Raw genomic sequence first — 16675 nt, forward strand, 5'->3', positions numbered from 1 at the left:
TGTGGCCACTGGCCAGTCCACCTCTAAGACTATAGATTTATTTTGTCGAGTCTGACTTTTGCTTTCGTATACAAAAGCAAATCAGAGGCTCGATCAAATTCATCGTAGATAGTCTTAATCAAATGGGCTACTCCTTCACAGTTAATATATTGGGACATCAGGTTATCTTATCTAATTTTCAATACATAATTATTTGCAGTGTGTATTTATGTCTCATCATCTATGACAGTGGACAGTGGTTCTCAACGTGTGGTTCAAGACCACCAGGGGGGTCCCCACATGATTTTGTAGGGGGGGGGTCTCCCATAGAATTCTGGGGTCCCCTGATAGCAGTGAGTGGAGCGACAATTTAAGGACTTTTTAACACAAAAAAGATAAACAGAAAATATCATTACTGCACTAAAATAAATGAACAAACTATACTATAAAAGCTGGTCAAACATTGGCCAAATTGTCAAATAATATAAGAAAGAGGCAAACATTGCGAGGCGTTTTGAGCCTGTAGATCTGCTATTTTGGAACCGAGTCAAACAAAAGGGAACTCCAGTCCAAATATGATTATTTTGGGGGGTCACGGCCTGAAAAGGTTGAGAACCACTGATCTGTTGGTACGTAATTAGCCCTGGAACATGACTGCCATGATGATTATCATGACAGTCATGCAGTAACTTTGCCCTGTTTTATGCGCTCGCAAGATTTCCGTATATATAAACATTCAGATTTCAAATATAAAGTACTCACAAAGTGTCCCACGGGTGTTAGTTAGTAGCAGCGCCAGCGATTAGAATTGCTGCGTCCCGCGTTGTTTTATAAAAAGCATTTTTGTCCGAGCTCCCCGGCTACTTTTTTCAAACGGGGTTCGTTTGGGAAATCCACAGTTGCACACCGGGAGCGCACTCGCCTATTAGTCTGTATTGGCAGGGCGGTCAGCCTACCTATATCGAACACACCGAGTGCCACCCTCCTCCCGACCGATAGGGGCGCGTAGTTGAAAGCCAATGGCAAAATAACACCTCGGATAAAAATGCTTTTTATTAAACAACGCGGGATGCAGAAATTCTAATCGCTGGCGCTGCTACTAACTAACACCCGTGGGACACTTTGTGAGTACTTTATATTTGAAATGCGAATGTTTATATATTTTAATTCTTTGTAAATGTAGCGTTCGCAAAAACCAGGGTGAAGTTGCGTCATGACTCGTATGAATACGAGAGTCATGAATCATGGCTAGTACGTAATTGATCTCTTTCTCTCTTTACTCATCTGACTAGTTACTAGTTGTTTTATTGTGATTGACATGACCTTTCAGATAATTTATTCATATTTAGTTATAACTCATGAGGGACAAACAAACTGTATTATTTCAGGACAAGTTGGACAACTGAACTATTTGAAAACTGCATACAAAAACTCATGGAAATTTAAGAGGGACTGAAAAGTGAAGTAATTAACTGGAATGATAATACCAGGATAGATGCATTTAATTGCATAACTGCATAACTATTGCATAACTGTGGGATGAATCAATGTCATAAAGCATCATCCTGTGAGTAACCATAACAGCCGAGGGGCATGGTGGGTATTAAAAACAGAGCAATCACACCCAGAGAAACTGATGGACTTCCTGATTATCATTATTGTTTGTCACAGGATCACGGCACAAAGTTGGAGACAGAATTTTAACAATACTAAGGCTAAAGAAAAATATTAATACTACCAAATACCAATAATAATAATTTACTGTTCCTGTGACGTGTGACATTGCTGAGCTATTCCTGACTCTTATTTGTTTCCTTAGCTAGCTCTGCTCTGTTGTCCCACCCATAGTTATCAGTGATCCCTCCCCTCTCTGCTTCTGGGCGCCCCCTTTGTAGGCCACCTTGTAACCGAAAGCCATCTGCCTCACTATTGGCTTGGTCTGCCCCCTTCTTTGCCTGACCTTCCCGACGACGCATAGAGGCATATTCATGAGGTTTGCCTGACGCCTTGTGTGTGTGTGTGTGTGTGTGTGTGTGTGTGTGTGTGCAGCTGCTGTTGTGTGTGTGTGTGACTGTGTGTGTGTGTAGAAGGGAGGGGAGAAGGGAGAGGGGGGCGGCCCAAAGCCACAGCAGAGGAGGAAACAAGCAGACAGAGAGAGCAGCCAGGAGCTTGGAGGTTTCAGCCATGTCAGTTTTCTGTGCCGTGGACAAATGATGAGAGAAGAGAGGAGTAACCATGGCCTTGTCAATGAGTGGAGACGAAGAGGATTATGATTCAGAATCGGAACAGGTCAGTGCTTTCAGATCTTTCTGCTTTTGTGGTGTTCTCTGGAGTCTGGACACGCTGTTGTATTTGTCAAGCGTGTGCGGTGAATCACTAATCCTTTTTGAGAAGAATGCTGTTTTGTTCCCTAATCACCTTCTGTCGTTGCCTCTCTGCCCTTATATACTCTAGTAGCAAGGAACAGAGACAGCGCAGTGTGTCTGAGAAAAGCCTATTACCATTATTCTTTCGTTTTAGTGTCACCTATCATGTATTGTTTTGAATGCAATGCCCAAGTTGGTCATCGAACGGAATTTCTTGATCTCTGTGTGCATCCCTAGGCCTACATCGGTGGATCCAATATCAATAATCTGTTATGTTAGCCTTTCATAGACCCATTTCTTATTAAATGTGGCAGGCAGACGATGCAATTTATCCGAACATTGTAGCTTGAGAATGAGAAACGTAGTGCAGCCTCCACTCCATGTAAACATTACACTTCTTCCCCATAAAAGCTCTGATTTGTCTGTACACTACACACACATACACTCTCTCCCTCTACGTGTTCTGAGAGGCTGCTTTTTTTTTCTTTTTACCCATCTTAATTTTCTCTCACTTCTCAAACTTCCCTACTCTGTCAGTCTCTGTGCCTTTAAGAAGGCTTTAGGCGATGTTGTTCAGCAGGAACTGGGGAGGGGGATGGGGAGAGGGAACAATGAGGAGGCTCTTACAGCACTTTACCGCTCCTGCCTGTTGGACTACTTTTACAGGCCTCTCCACGGGGCTCCCAATGCCCACTTGACCAGCCAGGTTCTCAGAAATCTTTTGATTTGTGTAGACTTGTGAAGCAGGCATTAACTTGGCTCTCTCTGGCAGTTTATAGACAGATACTTGCCCTGCTTGAATAAACAGTTGAGGAAACTACTTGTTGTGCTTAAACAAGTACAATGCTCCACAGTCGTTGGGAAGGGGGGGGGGGGGTACTATTCCGAGCTCTTCTTCTCTAGTCTGCAGAGTGATTGAGATGTTAAACATTTCCCTCTCTTTTGTGCAGCCAGTGTGGCAACAAGGTCCACTGGAGTCAAGCAGCCTTGTGACTTCCTCCCACTGAAATCCACGCTGAGTCTGAGTCAGAGGGCTGTACTCATATGGCCATGTTTTTGTTCATGGAGCCTAGGCAGCAAACCAATCGCGAATTCTTGACACATTACTCAACAAGTTACAGTAAATGCTGGTCAACTGATCTTTGCTTTTATAGGCTACCTGCACCAAAGAGGTCAGGATTGTTCTGTCTTGTAAACAGCAATTATTTGATGCCGTAATCTGTTGTATTATGTCAGTGTTTTAAACAAAGGGTCCATTAAAACAGAAAACATTCAGCAAATAGAATCTCATGGTCTTTGGGGAATGAAACATTAAGAAGTACTAAAAAGAAGATACATGGCTTCTGTCAAATAAGTGCATGAATATGTGTAATAGCATTCACACATTTTACTTGCATAGATAAACATTCACTTCTGTGGGTGTTGTGAACATTTTTGGCTTTTAATGATAGAACAGAATTCCAATAGAATGATGTCACAATACATCATTGTCACATGGTTGTGTGAGCTACATGATGGTGCATGTTGTTTGCTTCTATAATGTCAAGTCATATAGTAGCTTTTTATCCCTCTTTTGCTAGTGAAGTATGTCTGTCTCACAATCATCTGTTTATCTATGTAAAGCGCCTTGGATAAAGGCGCTATATAAATGCACCATTTATCTGTTCAGAGGTCCCCTAGCAATAGGTTCCAAATAGCAACAGTGTCAGACAAATCCTGGAATTAAATGACGTATACACAGTTGAACATGGATGGTAATATGTTGTTACAGTAAGTTATACCTGTAGGTCCTGTAACTTCTTCCTTTTATGTCTTCCTGATATTATGCCCACCACAGTTGATCAGATTGTACAGAACATGTAAGCCCCGTTTTTGCCCCATCTCATCTGCTTTAACTTTGAAAACAACCTTTGTTATGGTTCCAAGGTTAAGATAATGAGCTTGAGATTGGCCAAAGTTGAGACATCAACATCTCTCTCTTTCTCTCTCTGTCCAAAAGTTCTCTTTATGAAGCAATTCTGCGAAGGAGGTGTTCTGCTAAACGTGAAGGAACATGTTGTTCTTTGTAACTCACTAGTGATTTTAAGCTTTGTGCCCAAATTCTCTGGCTTTTCAGCAGTTATTGCGTTCTTATTACACATATCCGTTCCTCATGGAATGTGCTGGTATATTACATAATGACTGTGAGAGAGTGTTAGAGAGGGGTGCTGTGAATAAATCATTGATCTTTTATTTATTTAAACCATCATGCTATTCTATATTGATGGATATTTCCATCCATGATTTAATGCTTGATTTAAAATGTAGCCTAATTTTGGGAAATGCTCAAAAAGGCACAGGTAGCACTAGCCATGCTGCAGCAATCTTGTTCTCCGAATAGGCAGTCTTTTTGGTTTTGGATTCAGTCATGACATAATTTGTTTTTGCATCTACAGTTAAACATTTTGCTTTGTAACTATCCATAAAACATATTCTATTTCTACGACCAATTCCAGGATTTTGAGTATTGTCTGAACTGAAGGGATAAAAATAGGTTTGACATAGTCAGAGAGGTTTCTCTGTTGAAAATCATCAGATTCTGCACTAGCTTCACTTCTTTACAGGTCCTATAATTCTGAAACTACTACAGATTATCCTGGAATGCCGTGGTGCATTTCCATCTTAGCTTCAGTCCCTGTTTTGCGATGGGACTTGTTGTTGACCGAAGTTCGCAGTTAACTATGGAATCGTGCATTTCCCGTCAGTGTGTTGGTCGGGCTGACATCATCAGGGATGGAGACCCCTGATGTCATCAATATTGGCCAGCTACTCTACATCTGACCTCAAAACCTTAGATCTCCATATATGAAGCTGACCTGTTCTGACATTCCATATGTTGATCCTTCCCCATCCATCCTTCTCTCTCTCTACGTCGTCCTCAGACGAGCCCTCCATCGGTGTCTCCAGTCATCTCGGTTCTACATACATCTGGCCAGCTCATTTGTGCTTTCTGCACCAGCATCTTTCTTTAGTACGTCCACGTAGGTAGGTGTGGGACGTCCTCTCGATCGATGCCTTTGTGTTGGTTCCCACAGTACAAGCTTTTTGTCCGGGAGTTCTTGGTGTCGGTGGCAGTGGCCAGCTAGTCTCATCCTCCTTACTGCTATCTTCTCATCGATGTCTCCCTTTTGACTGATAGCTGTCCATAGACGGGCCTGCCCCAAAGTTATTAGTGCAGCCGCTCCCGGCAGCCGGCGAAAACTAGAGTTCACAACAGGCCTGAAAATTAAGATCTTACCCCCCATGCCAAAGCACCAGAGCTCGCCTAGCAGTCTACTGTCACCCATGTGGATATGTTGATCTGACCCCCCATTCCAAAGCGCTAGCGCTCATAGCCACCGAGTGGCGCGCTACGAGCTTGTTGGTCTGCTATTTTTGAAAAATCGAAGAACGACTGACATAGAAACATAGCTTTTTCAGAAAACTGTCAGGATGTAGAAGACATTTTTAGAATCTGATCTCAGGTCAGAATGGCTTAATGGAGTCATAATTATGGTCAGACATAAAGAAGGTAGGGTTTTAATAAACAAGGCACTGTATTTATATATTTTTCCTGATGTACTATCTTCTCTCAATGCAAAAATAACAATGAAATTATAAAATACTCACACATACTTGACCCCCATCTATAGACCTATTTTCCCCCATCTCTTTTCATTACCCTCTTCAAATTGTTGCCACAAGCAAAGCAAGCGTGTTGCCAAGGTAACCTTCGTTTCTGCAGCAGGAATCAGATTAATGGATGGTTTATGAAATGTCTTATATTTGTGGATTTATTGTTCTTGCATAGCAGCTGGCAAGAGAATTGAGATAAATTTGAAAAGCTCATCGATGTGGATCTGTTGTCACTGAACTGATGTTGATTGGATTCTCTAAACGGGACATAAACATTGCATACACTGCTATTGCTCAGTCATATCACTGTTGAATTATGTTTGTGTATATTTCACAAGCATGCATACGTACATGTACAGTTGTACACATTCAACCTGAGAGCACAACCTCAACTAGGATCAGTGCCCCTGGAGGTGTAACCGATTTTATTTGTCCTGCTCAATGACAGGATGGATACAGTTGTTGCAGGGATCAAACCTGCAACCTTCTGGTTATAAGAAAGTCCCTTTGATCACCAGCATTTCACCAAGTCTTTCTCTGATTCCCTCTCTTCAGCAGCGGGCTGCCAACCGGCCAAAGCCCAAGATGGGGGTGTCTGCGGCGGTCAAACTGCCGTCCAATCGGAGCTCGTCCGGCGCCCGGCGTAGGAGGACGCGTTGCCGGAAGTGTGAGGCATGCCTGCGGACGGAGTGTGGGGAATGTCACTTCTGTAAAGACATGAAGAAGTTTGGGGGGCCAGGCCGCATGAAGCAGTCCTGCATCATGAGACAATGCATTGCGGTCAGTCAGTCATATTACATTATTAATATTATTATAATGTATTTGCATATACAGTAATGTTTTGCTGACCTATTGTACAAAACATCCAGAATAGAATGGAACCGAACTCTAGAGACTAGCTGAGCAGATCGCAAAACTCAAACTCTGAAGAAGTACCAGAATTTTTGAAACTCTGCAATGTATGCAATTAAAATGCATGCACTTCCAACAGTTCCTGTTATTAAAGAAGAAAACATTTAACCTTTTAATGCATTTGTAGGCTTTGTACAGTATTTAGTTTTTCCTGAAACAAACATCCATTTGCTCTTTGCAGCCAGTCCTGCCCCATACAGCTGTGTGTGTGGTGTGTAAAGAGGCAGGCAAGGAGGAAACTCTAGAGGAAGAGGAGGACAAGTTCAACTTCATGCTGATGGAGTGCTCCATTTGCAATGAGATCGTCCACCCCAACTGCCTCAAGGTAAGGAAAGGACAAACTAGGCGGAGCGAGCAGTGCTTCACCTGAGTCAGGTGACTCACATGGCTGACTCATGTGTGCTACGGGAATGCACTTGGAGTGCCATTTTACTTTCTTAATGACTCAGTGGTTTCGACTGTGGTGGTGAAATACGATTTGATGAGGCATCAAGTGTTTTACTTCCTGTTTATGTTGCACTGAAACCACTCATTTCTCTACCCTCATTTAGCATCTAGCATTAGTCCTGGATAATAACTCTTGGGGTAGTATATGGTTTGGCACCAATACTGCCAGAGTTGGTTTGCTACCCATATAAAACCATAATGCCATAATAGTCCTGTGTGAAATTTGGGATGAAAGCATCCACTAAATGGCACGTTTAGCATGACTCATATTTGCTGGAGAGGATATGCCTGGGCCAGAGGAAATGGCATGATACTAAGTAGGTCGTTACAGTGGCATTTCATGAACCAAATGCAAAGCAAAATGTAAAGCAGTACACACCCTGTTGGTAACTATTCTGTCAAAATGTAGCAAGTTGTTACTGGTTTAGTCTTGGTCAAACCAGTTTTTAGACTTCAACAGTGTCATGTAACACATAACTGCTTCAGTATTGTGGTTTGCAGTAGGGTATATAGAGGATGTCAAATTTGATCAGTCATTGAAGCAAGCGGCACATTGCAATATCTGCTATCTCTGAAAGACGTAAATGCTAATTGCACATTTTCCAAAAAGCACCTGGATTATCCTCAGGAGAGGAACAATGGTCTGTACTCACTCAGTGTTCTGGACACTTCGAAAGTTGAAGTTTTGACTGACGTCCCATGTTACAGTGCACATGTCAATGTCATTGTACAACAACTTGGTTTATACTTGCACATTCTGTTCAGTGAGTTCTTACTGAGGGGGGATGTGTTACAGTTAAAGTGATAACACCTACTTTCATTTCCCTTTTTAGTTATTTGGTAAAAAAAAAAAAGAAACCTACATATCGTCCAATTGTGTCTCACATTTCGTTGCCGTTTCAGGTAAACGATGCTTCGGGGGTGGTGAACGATGAACTTCCTAACTGTTGGGAATGTCCAAAGTGTAACCATGCTGGGAAAACGGGAAAAGTGAGTACCAATATAAACTTTTAAGAACTGCAGCATTTACATTAAGTGATAAGCTTAATGGTTCAAAGTCTTGAATGTGTCTGAGATGAAGATATTTTCACTCTGAAAATAATGTTGCTGCACATTACGTGGTCTAAACAACGACAACAGCACAGAAACAACCTCTACATATACATGAATTGACCCTCACAATACACCGTAAAAACCCTTGGTGTTAATTTATCCATTTGTAACTCTTAAAGATTGTGTAAATGTAATTTGTACACTTTAAAATAACAATTACTGTGTATACAGTTGTTTGTGTAAATGATGTATTTATATTTCTCAAAGTTTGTCAGGTGGTTGCCACTTCCTGTTTACATTCTAGTAGTCACTTCTATCATATGAATCTTCTCTCTCCGTCAGTCACAAGGACAGGAAACTGTTTATTATATAGCAGTGTTTGGCAAACCCATGCAGGGTGTCATGCATTGTAGCCCATCGACTTACGATAGGCTAAAGGTATAAAGTTGTCTTCCCCCTATTTTGTCCCTTTTGGTATGTAAGCAAAAAAGAGGTCCAGGGTTCAAGTACGCCTCCAACCTCCCTGGCTCCCTGCTGAGGGAGCAGAAGCCTTTGAAGGAGGAGGGTGACATGCCGTCTACAGCCAAGAGGAGGCCCGACAGAGAGGAGACCCCCAGGTACAGAGCCGAGGAAACCTTCCATAGACAGCCACCGCTGCTGTCCCCCAGCGGCCTGCCTAGACCCAGACCCGAGGACAAGCTGAGGAAGAAACGAAAGCTCTTTGATGACGATGAGGAGGAGGATCTCAGTGTAAGGAAAAAGGTCTGTGTTGTTTTTTTATCGGCCTTTAGTCATTATTGATGGGTTTTGTTGTTTGTACAGCTCTGAAACTGATTTGATGTTGTGCTACACTATTGTACGTCATATTTTACTGCTCTAAGCAAATTAGGAAACGGAAACAATATTGCACCTGTATGGACAGCTTGAGTTGTCTTTGTTTCATAAAAATCCACCATGTTATGAGCAACTTTCTTTTCAATTATTTTTGTGTGTTCGAGCAGTTATTGAAAACAAGCATAAAATAACCACTGCATAGAATTTATTGACAAAAAGTTGTTGTTGGATTCATATGAAACAAAGACTTGATGGAAACAAGATAACACAAGCTGTCCATGCAAGTGCAATATTGTATGTTTTTGAATAGAGCACCGAAGTCTGACGTCAATTATCGGTAGAGGGCGCAAGTCCACAGGTTCATGTACGTTTTATTTGCATTGTAATCCCCATAGGGGGATTTTAGATCGCCTCATATAGGAACTGTGTTTGAAAAATATATATGTCATCCTGGCCGTATCATTCATATGGATATGAAGAATCAACTGAGAGAAAATGCTAATGTTACTGCTGCTGAATTAGTTAGATTTTTGCTAGAAACAGACTGTATCAAATATGATTATACAACAGGTCGTTTTGATGATTGGTTGAAACAGCTTCTAGCCATTGAAATAACCACGTTATTTCACCGGCTAATCAAAACAAACAATTCAGCCGTGCTTTTCTCTCAGAGCACAGCAGACTCGGTGGCTAGGCTAGCTAGTTTCTTGGGACATTTGTGGTCGTAGTGGCTACATCTGTGATTGAAAAATCACAGATGTAGTGATCAGCGATTCTCTTAGTTTTAAGGGTAACTGACAAAACTGTTGTATTATTGCAATATTACACTCAAGGGTGTTCTTTAACGTCATTAATGCACTTCTGCGATACCTTTCGGAACTCACCCTGTGGGCGCGTTCCTACGGTCCCGAAGGCGTGCATTAATTACTTTAAAGAACACCCTCTTGTGTAATATTGCTTAAAGGACCACTTCACCACTTTTCAACCTATCTTCATATAATAGGTCCTCACTAATAATCATGAATAAAATGGCACGATTTTTTTCTACTCAGTCTGTGTCTCATAGGACGGCTGTGGGCAGTTTAGAAACCGTCTTCCAGTGACATCATCATTAGGCAGATTTGTTTTTTATTTTACAAAAATATTTAGATTTTCATTATCGTGAGAACGATGGCTTCCATTTTCGCATTGCAACTTTTCAGGACTAGAAAGCCTGCAGTTTCTATTAGCTTGTATTCCCCATCGATGATGTCACTGGAAGCCCTCCTATGAGACACAGAGTAGAAAAAAATTGCACCATTTTACCATGATTATTAGTGAGGACCTATTATATGAAGATAGGTTGAAAAGTGGTGAAGTGGTCCTTTAAGTGACTGACGGTCGTAAATGATACAGATACTCCCTCCCTGACAATATCGCAGAGACAGCTTGTTTATTTTTGGACCATAATGCTTATATGAGACGATTTCAAGAGGACCCCATGTTATTCTCCATAGAGAAATTACTTCCGTGAACCAGGGGATGAGCGAGTGACGTCAGGACTCTGACGCTCTATTGTGACTTAGATCAGAGGTTCCCAACCACCGGTCCGCGGACCAGACATGTGCCACAGTCACTGCCACTGGTACGCGAGAAGGGAATCACAAGTTTTCCCGTCGTATTTTCAAATCCATTTGAAAACACAAGAAAGGACAAACACAGGCAGCGGATTGGCCGTTGCGCGTAGTATAGAGCGCGACCCTCAATCACCCATTGGAATGCAAATGCGTGCCTTTCAGGCAGCCTTTGTATCCTACTCGTCTGGCAGGTATATCTCTTTGAAAACCTTTTGTGCTTCTGATTGTGTGGGGGGAGGGGGGGGGGACGGGGGACACCCATCTTGCCTGCCCAAAATGTAATTCCTAGAAACTGGGAAACTGTTTGGAAAATCGGCGTGAAAAGTTGACTCTTCTCCTCCTACTATGATCTTCACCCGTTCATATGTGCGCTCATATGTGGAACAACAGCTGCAGCCTATTTTATCACGATTGCGCTAATGAAACAAAACGCTACACGGTGACAGTACAGGATTATCATTTCATGTCAAGTATGTATCAGAAGTTGATGTTACCTAGGTAAAGTAGGCTAATGCGTCACTCGCGCATGTTTAACGTTTTTAATGTCCAAAAGTAATTTATAAAAAAATGAAAAGAAAGCCTAACATTTTTTTCATTGTTTATATAACGCCATTTAGGTCAATGATATTTGATATAGGCTAACATTATGTTGTGATATAATAATATAGCAGCAGGTATTTAAGGGCCAGTCAACTGTCATCCATGAGAAAACGTGTTTTGGTACGATGATGCGCGTGCCGGTCCGCAAACGTTTTATGAACTGTCAGCCGGTCCGTGACAATAAAAAGGTTGGGAACCCCTGACTTGGTTAACATAGCTTGTGGCTAACCAGCATGTACAAATAGAAATAATTGCATTTGCATTGAGTTTTCTAAGCAATGTGTAAGAGTTTTAGTTTGTGTTTGTTTTTGTTTTGTTTAATGCTACAGGAGAGGTCAGACGATTCTTTCTTTCCCAAACTCCTGCATCAAATCAAGACGGAAGAGGACTACGACGAAGAGGAGGACGAGGAAGAGCATGAGGCTGACTTCCGGCTTGGCTTAGAGCGAAGTGGGCGCCTGGGTGAGGCTGAGGAAGACACAGAAGACAGGGACTTCAAGACAGAATTCTTAAATCCTGCCCTTAAGACACCTGTCGCAGACAGCGACCAGTCTCTCTGCAGCTCTCCGCAGGCCGGCCCCAGCAGTGAGGGTGGCAGTGAGACCCAAGAGAAAGGCCCTCGACCCAAAGCTCGCCGCAAGCGGCGCCTACCCAACAAGGAACTGAGCAAAGAACTAAGCAAAGCACTGAACCAGGAGATCCAGAATACAGAGGCCTGCCTGGCCAACGAAAACCGGCAGCCCCTCAAGGGGGAGCCTGAGAGCGAGAACGAGGAGCCCAAGAGGTCTGTGTTCCGCAACGGCAACGAGCTGGGGGATCAGAGGCCCCACCTCAGGACCAAGGAGATGAACGGAACCCCATGGGAGCTCCGCCACTTCTATCCCAGTCAGATCACCCCGCTGGGATTCAACAGGAGCTCCCCGACCACTCGCCCAGTCCCGCCACGCTCTCCGCCCAAGTGTGTCCAAATGGAGCGCCACGTCATTCGGCCGCCCCCAATCAGCCCGCCGCCTGACAGACTGCCCCTGAGAGATGGGAAGACCCATGTCTTACAGCGGGAGTTGTGGATGAAGGTGTTTGGCTATCTCTCACACAAGGAGATGTGTGTCTGCATGAGAGTTTCCAAGACCTGGAACAGATGGTAAGAACAGGAGTTTGCTTTGACTTTTGTAATGATGACATTTTGAACAAGTCTTCTTTTTTTCAAATACAATCAAATAAAAAGCAGCAAAAATACTGATACTGTTGTTGTACCCTTTTATTTATTCTGCTGTGAAAACGTAGAAATAATTGTTCTTCGCCATTAAATATCTGTGACAAGGCACTAAATAAAATAACAAGGCTCATAGCCTCATACTAATCCCAAAATTAAATGCATAGCTAACTTTAGCAATACTGAGTTGTCTATTTGTCGTGGCAGGTGCTGTGATAAGAGACTTTGGGTGGAGATAGATCTGAACCGCTGCACTGGTGGAGTCACTCCAATCATGCTCAGTGGCATCATCCGTCGACAGCCAGTCTCCCTGGACCTCAGCTGGACCAATATCTCCAAGAAACAGCTAAGCTGGCTCATTAACAGATTGCCAGGTGTGTTATTCACAGTCGGGTGCATGACTTGCTACTCTCATTCCTCCACCACCTTGGTTGACCAGGGCTCATGCCAATGACCTTGAACTTTACTCTGTCTGGATAGGATTGTCTAAAAAAACACTGAACACTGTTGATGTGTGTACACTGTAACCACAATAAATAATGTATACATTTTCTCTCGAGTCTACACATACAGTATTTGGCAGCTATAAATCTGATATTTTCCCTCATGGATTATAATGGACTCAAGAGAGCTTGTATCTTTGTTTTTGATACAAAACTGGTACTTCCCAATCCATGTTCGAGTCCCACATTTAAACCAATGTGTTGTTTTATCTTCCAGGTCTGCGTATCCTTAAGCTCTCTGGCTGTTCCTGGGTAGCTGTCTCTGCTCTCTGCACCTCCAGCTGCCCACTCTTGCGCACCTTGGACGTGCAGTGGGTGGAGGGACTCAAAGATGCTCAGATGAGGGACCTTCTCTCACCACCCACAGACAACAGACCTGGTAGTCCTTCAGTTTTGTTGTGTTGGATGTTTGGGGTGATTGTGAATGTCTGCTTTAATAAGAATGTACTAATCAGACCAATTGAGAATATATTGGAGCACCCCCTACTGGATGCAATTAAATGAACCATGATTTAGTTTTGGTGTGACTGCACGGACAACAAATGGACATATTACAATGTTCATTTTAGCTAAATAGATGCTTAGTTTGATACAATAGTTGTTTTATGAAAGCAAATTATGTTATTGGTTGCTGAACTGAAGCTTACAAAACTAGTTTGCTTACAAAACTTTGCTTACAAACCACCAGCATGTATACTCCACCTACCATAGATACTAATATCACAAAGTATTTAATTTCAACACCTCATGCTGTTAAAAATGTCAACTTGTGACTAGATGAATAATCGGTATCACTATAATGATTTGCCACAGTTGCAGCGATGTAAATTAGTTTTCACTGTAATGGGTCTCGGGACCCAGGGCCCCTGGGCCAGGTGTGGTCTTTAGATGGGTCCCATGGATGGACATTTTATGAGTCCTGCTTCAACTACGTTAGAAGTCATATTTTGTAATTTTTACAAATTGCAGCATTTTACTCCCATTTCATCTATTATGGTTATAAAATGGTTATATTCATGTATTAAATATATCTGAAAGAAATAAACACAATTCAAAATCTTCCAAACAGTTATGCAAACAACAGTGCAAAGTATGGTATATGCAAACATAAAGTCAATTAAATGGCACCAAATTACAGTACAGTGCCAAGTACATTAGTGCGTTCATGGGACCCCCAGAAAGGTCCACGGATGGGTCCATTATCAATAATCTGCATTTTGGGATGCTAAATGCACCCTATTAGCATAACTGCAGTTGTGCAGAACTACAGCTAAAGTTGGGAATGATTCTCTCTCTCCAACCTCAGGCCAATTGGACAACCGCTGTAAGCTTCGAAACGTGGTGGACCTTCGTCTAGCCGGGCTGGACATCACGGACACATCCCTGCGGCTTATCTGTCGACAGATGCCCTCGCTGTCCAAACTGGACCTGAGCTACTGCAACCACATCAACGACCAGTCTGTCAACCTCTTCACAGCTGCAGGGACCACAACCAGGGATTCCCTCACAGAGATCAACCTGTCGGGTGAGAGACCTCCCCTCATGGTCATTTTGTGCTTTCTTTTGCCAGCCAATTTCCAACATAAGATCCGGGCTAAGCACTTGGCTAACATTAGATTTCTTCCTTCTCTTTCTTTCCCTTCAGTTTGTAACAGGGTCACAGACCACTCCCTTACCTTCTTCAAGCGCTGTGGAAGCATCTGTCAAATTGACCTCCGGTATTGTAAACAGGTGAGCAAGATGGCCTGTGAGAGGTTCATTGCAGAGATGTCAGTGAGTGTGCAGTTTGGATTGAAAGAAGACAAATTGCTCCAAAAGGTCAGCTAGTCCCCAACATGCAAGAAAGACGACCTTTGCACTACATGGAACAAATTAGACTTTTTTTTTAACTCCTCTGTGATAGATCTGACTCAATGTCACACTAAGCGAGTTACAAGGAGAGACAGGGAATGTCACTGCTCTACCACATGTCTTTCTGATGCTGCAATCCGCAGCAACAGACTCATCAATTGAAAGGATGGGATCATTCACTGAACATTGAAGCAGGAAGACGAACAACAAAGCATGCGTGTATTTGTGTTTATGATTGTACTTTTACAAAGACCTGTGCTTGTAGAATGACTTAAACTTTGTTGGTTTCTGTTTCTGGAAAAAGAAAATATTTTTGTACAAGTATCATTTCAAGAGTTTACAATGTCCTTTCACACTTCTTCTGGAGAACAATTTGTTAAGCATTCTTTCCAGACATTACAGCAAGTGTTGAGTATCATCCTATTTATCAATTTGCCTTTATACAGCTGTGTACAAATGTCAATTATGTGCCAAAACCAATTTAATGTAACCTCAGTTGCAGATGGATGATGGATATATGTAATAAACATCTGAACAAATATCTTAATTAGAAATGAAATATCCAGAATTTTATTTCAAAAACTATAATGAAATTAAATGGTAAAATATGATTTTCATATTCCTCAATGACACCCTTTTTATTTACCTTTTTTATTATTATTTTACACCTTTTGTTTGTGAAATGAGTGGTGTGTTTGAGAACTTTTTCTAAGAACTCCAACATTAACTTATAGATGTTTTATTTTGTATTTATTCAATTAAGCTATTTAGTAATGAATATCTGACACAGGTATCGTATCAAACAAACCTGGGTCAAATATTTTCTAATACTTAACGTTGGTGGTTTGCTTTAGCTCACTGCAGTGCCAAATGGTTGGGTTTTGCCACATAGGGCAAAAAATATGACTTGGAACAATTACAGGAAAACATTTGAAGTTAATTTACTATATGACTGACAGCCTACACTACCTGACTTGTTATCCTGATGTGGTAAACCCACCCCATCTGGCTATCTGTATATTTAAACAAACACCAAGAACCTAATGCAAATATGTTTGCTTCTGTTTAAATAATACCACAATAGATGTTATTTGTGTATATTTTGGCCCCTTGGGGGCAGGTGTTGTGCTGTAATAGCCCTGATATCACCTCAGGTGAATGTGGTAACATTGTTTATATTTGTAAATCTAAAACCAAGTGCTGGTATTATGTCATTAAAAATCTATTTCCTTTGTACCGCAATGAGTATTTTATGAGAAATGGTTCCCTTTCTGAATGTAATTTGTGAAGAAACCTATACTGTAGGTCTAGGTGTTTGCCAGCATACATGCTATACAGCTCAAACACAATCTGTACAGAATGTTATGTTGTAGCATAACACATGACTCCAGCCTTCTTTGACCCAAATGTAAAAGGTATGCAACTTTATCACTTAATTATGCAAAAAACACAACTTAGACCATGCACACAATTACACCCTTTCCCAGGGAAAGTGCAACATGTTGAGCTACTGTATTTGATTATGGGACATCCTTTTCTGAGATGGCAGCAATGTTGACTTTGTGTCGAGTACAGTACAGACTTTGATGTTATGCAATGAGCAACCCAATCTGAGGGGCCATTTCAATCTTGTATTACACATTTTAA

General features: G+C 41.8%; 1 protein-coding gene across 4 annotated transcripts; it reads left to right on the forward strand.

The window, feature by feature from the left end:
• The first annotated feature begins 2052 nt into the window (after positions 1 to 2052).
• On the forward strand, positions 2053 to 16264 carry kdm2ba (lysine (K)-specific demethylase 2Ba). Of its 4 annotated transcripts, XM_083783750.1 has the most exons (11): positions 2054 to 2268; positions 6555 to 6779; positions 7093 to 7236; positions 8262 to 8348; positions 8886 to 9173; positions 11791 to 12602; positions 12882 to 13048; positions 13395 to 13556; positions 14484 to 14702; positions 14823 to 14908; positions 15081 to 16264. In XM_083783750.1, the coding sequence occupies exons 1-11, from the start codon at positions 2215 to 2217 to the stop codon at positions 15084 to 15086; spliced, it is 2250 nt and encodes a 749-aa protein (XP_083639876.1). In that variant the 5' UTR covers positions 2054 to 2214; the 3' UTR covers positions 15087 to 16264. The 4 variants fall into 4 exon arrangements, with proteins under 4 accessions (XP_083639875.1, XP_083639874.1, XP_083639876.1 ...); XM_083783749.1 differs by having other exon boundaries at positions 2053 to 2268; positions 8895 to 9173; positions 14823 to 16264; XM_083783748.1 differs by having other exon boundaries at positions 2053 to 2268; positions 6558 to 6779; positions 14823 to 16264.
• Positions 16265 to 16675: the final 411 nt, after the last annotated feature.

Source organism: Protomyctophum parallelum, assembly GCF_964188405.1.
Source record: "Protomyctophum parallelum genome assembly, chromosome: 15".
Lineage (NCBI taxonomy): Eukaryota > Metazoa > Chordata > Actinopteri > Myctophiformes > Myctophidae > Protomyctophum > Protomyctophum parallelum.

Coding starts and splice junctions, on each gene's coding strand:
- kdm2ba (XM_083783747.1), top strand. CDS start 2,215: ATGGCCTTGTCAATGAGTGGAGACGAAGAGGATTATGATTCAGAATCG. Junction 2,269..6,554: donor ATGATTCAGAATCGGAACAG/GTCAGTGCTTTC, acceptor CCCTCTCTTCAG/CAGCGGGCTGCCAACCGGCC. Junction 13,557..14,483: donor ACCCACAGACAACAGACCTG/GTAGTCCTTCAG, acceptor CTCCAACCTCAG/GCCAATTGGACAACCGCTGT.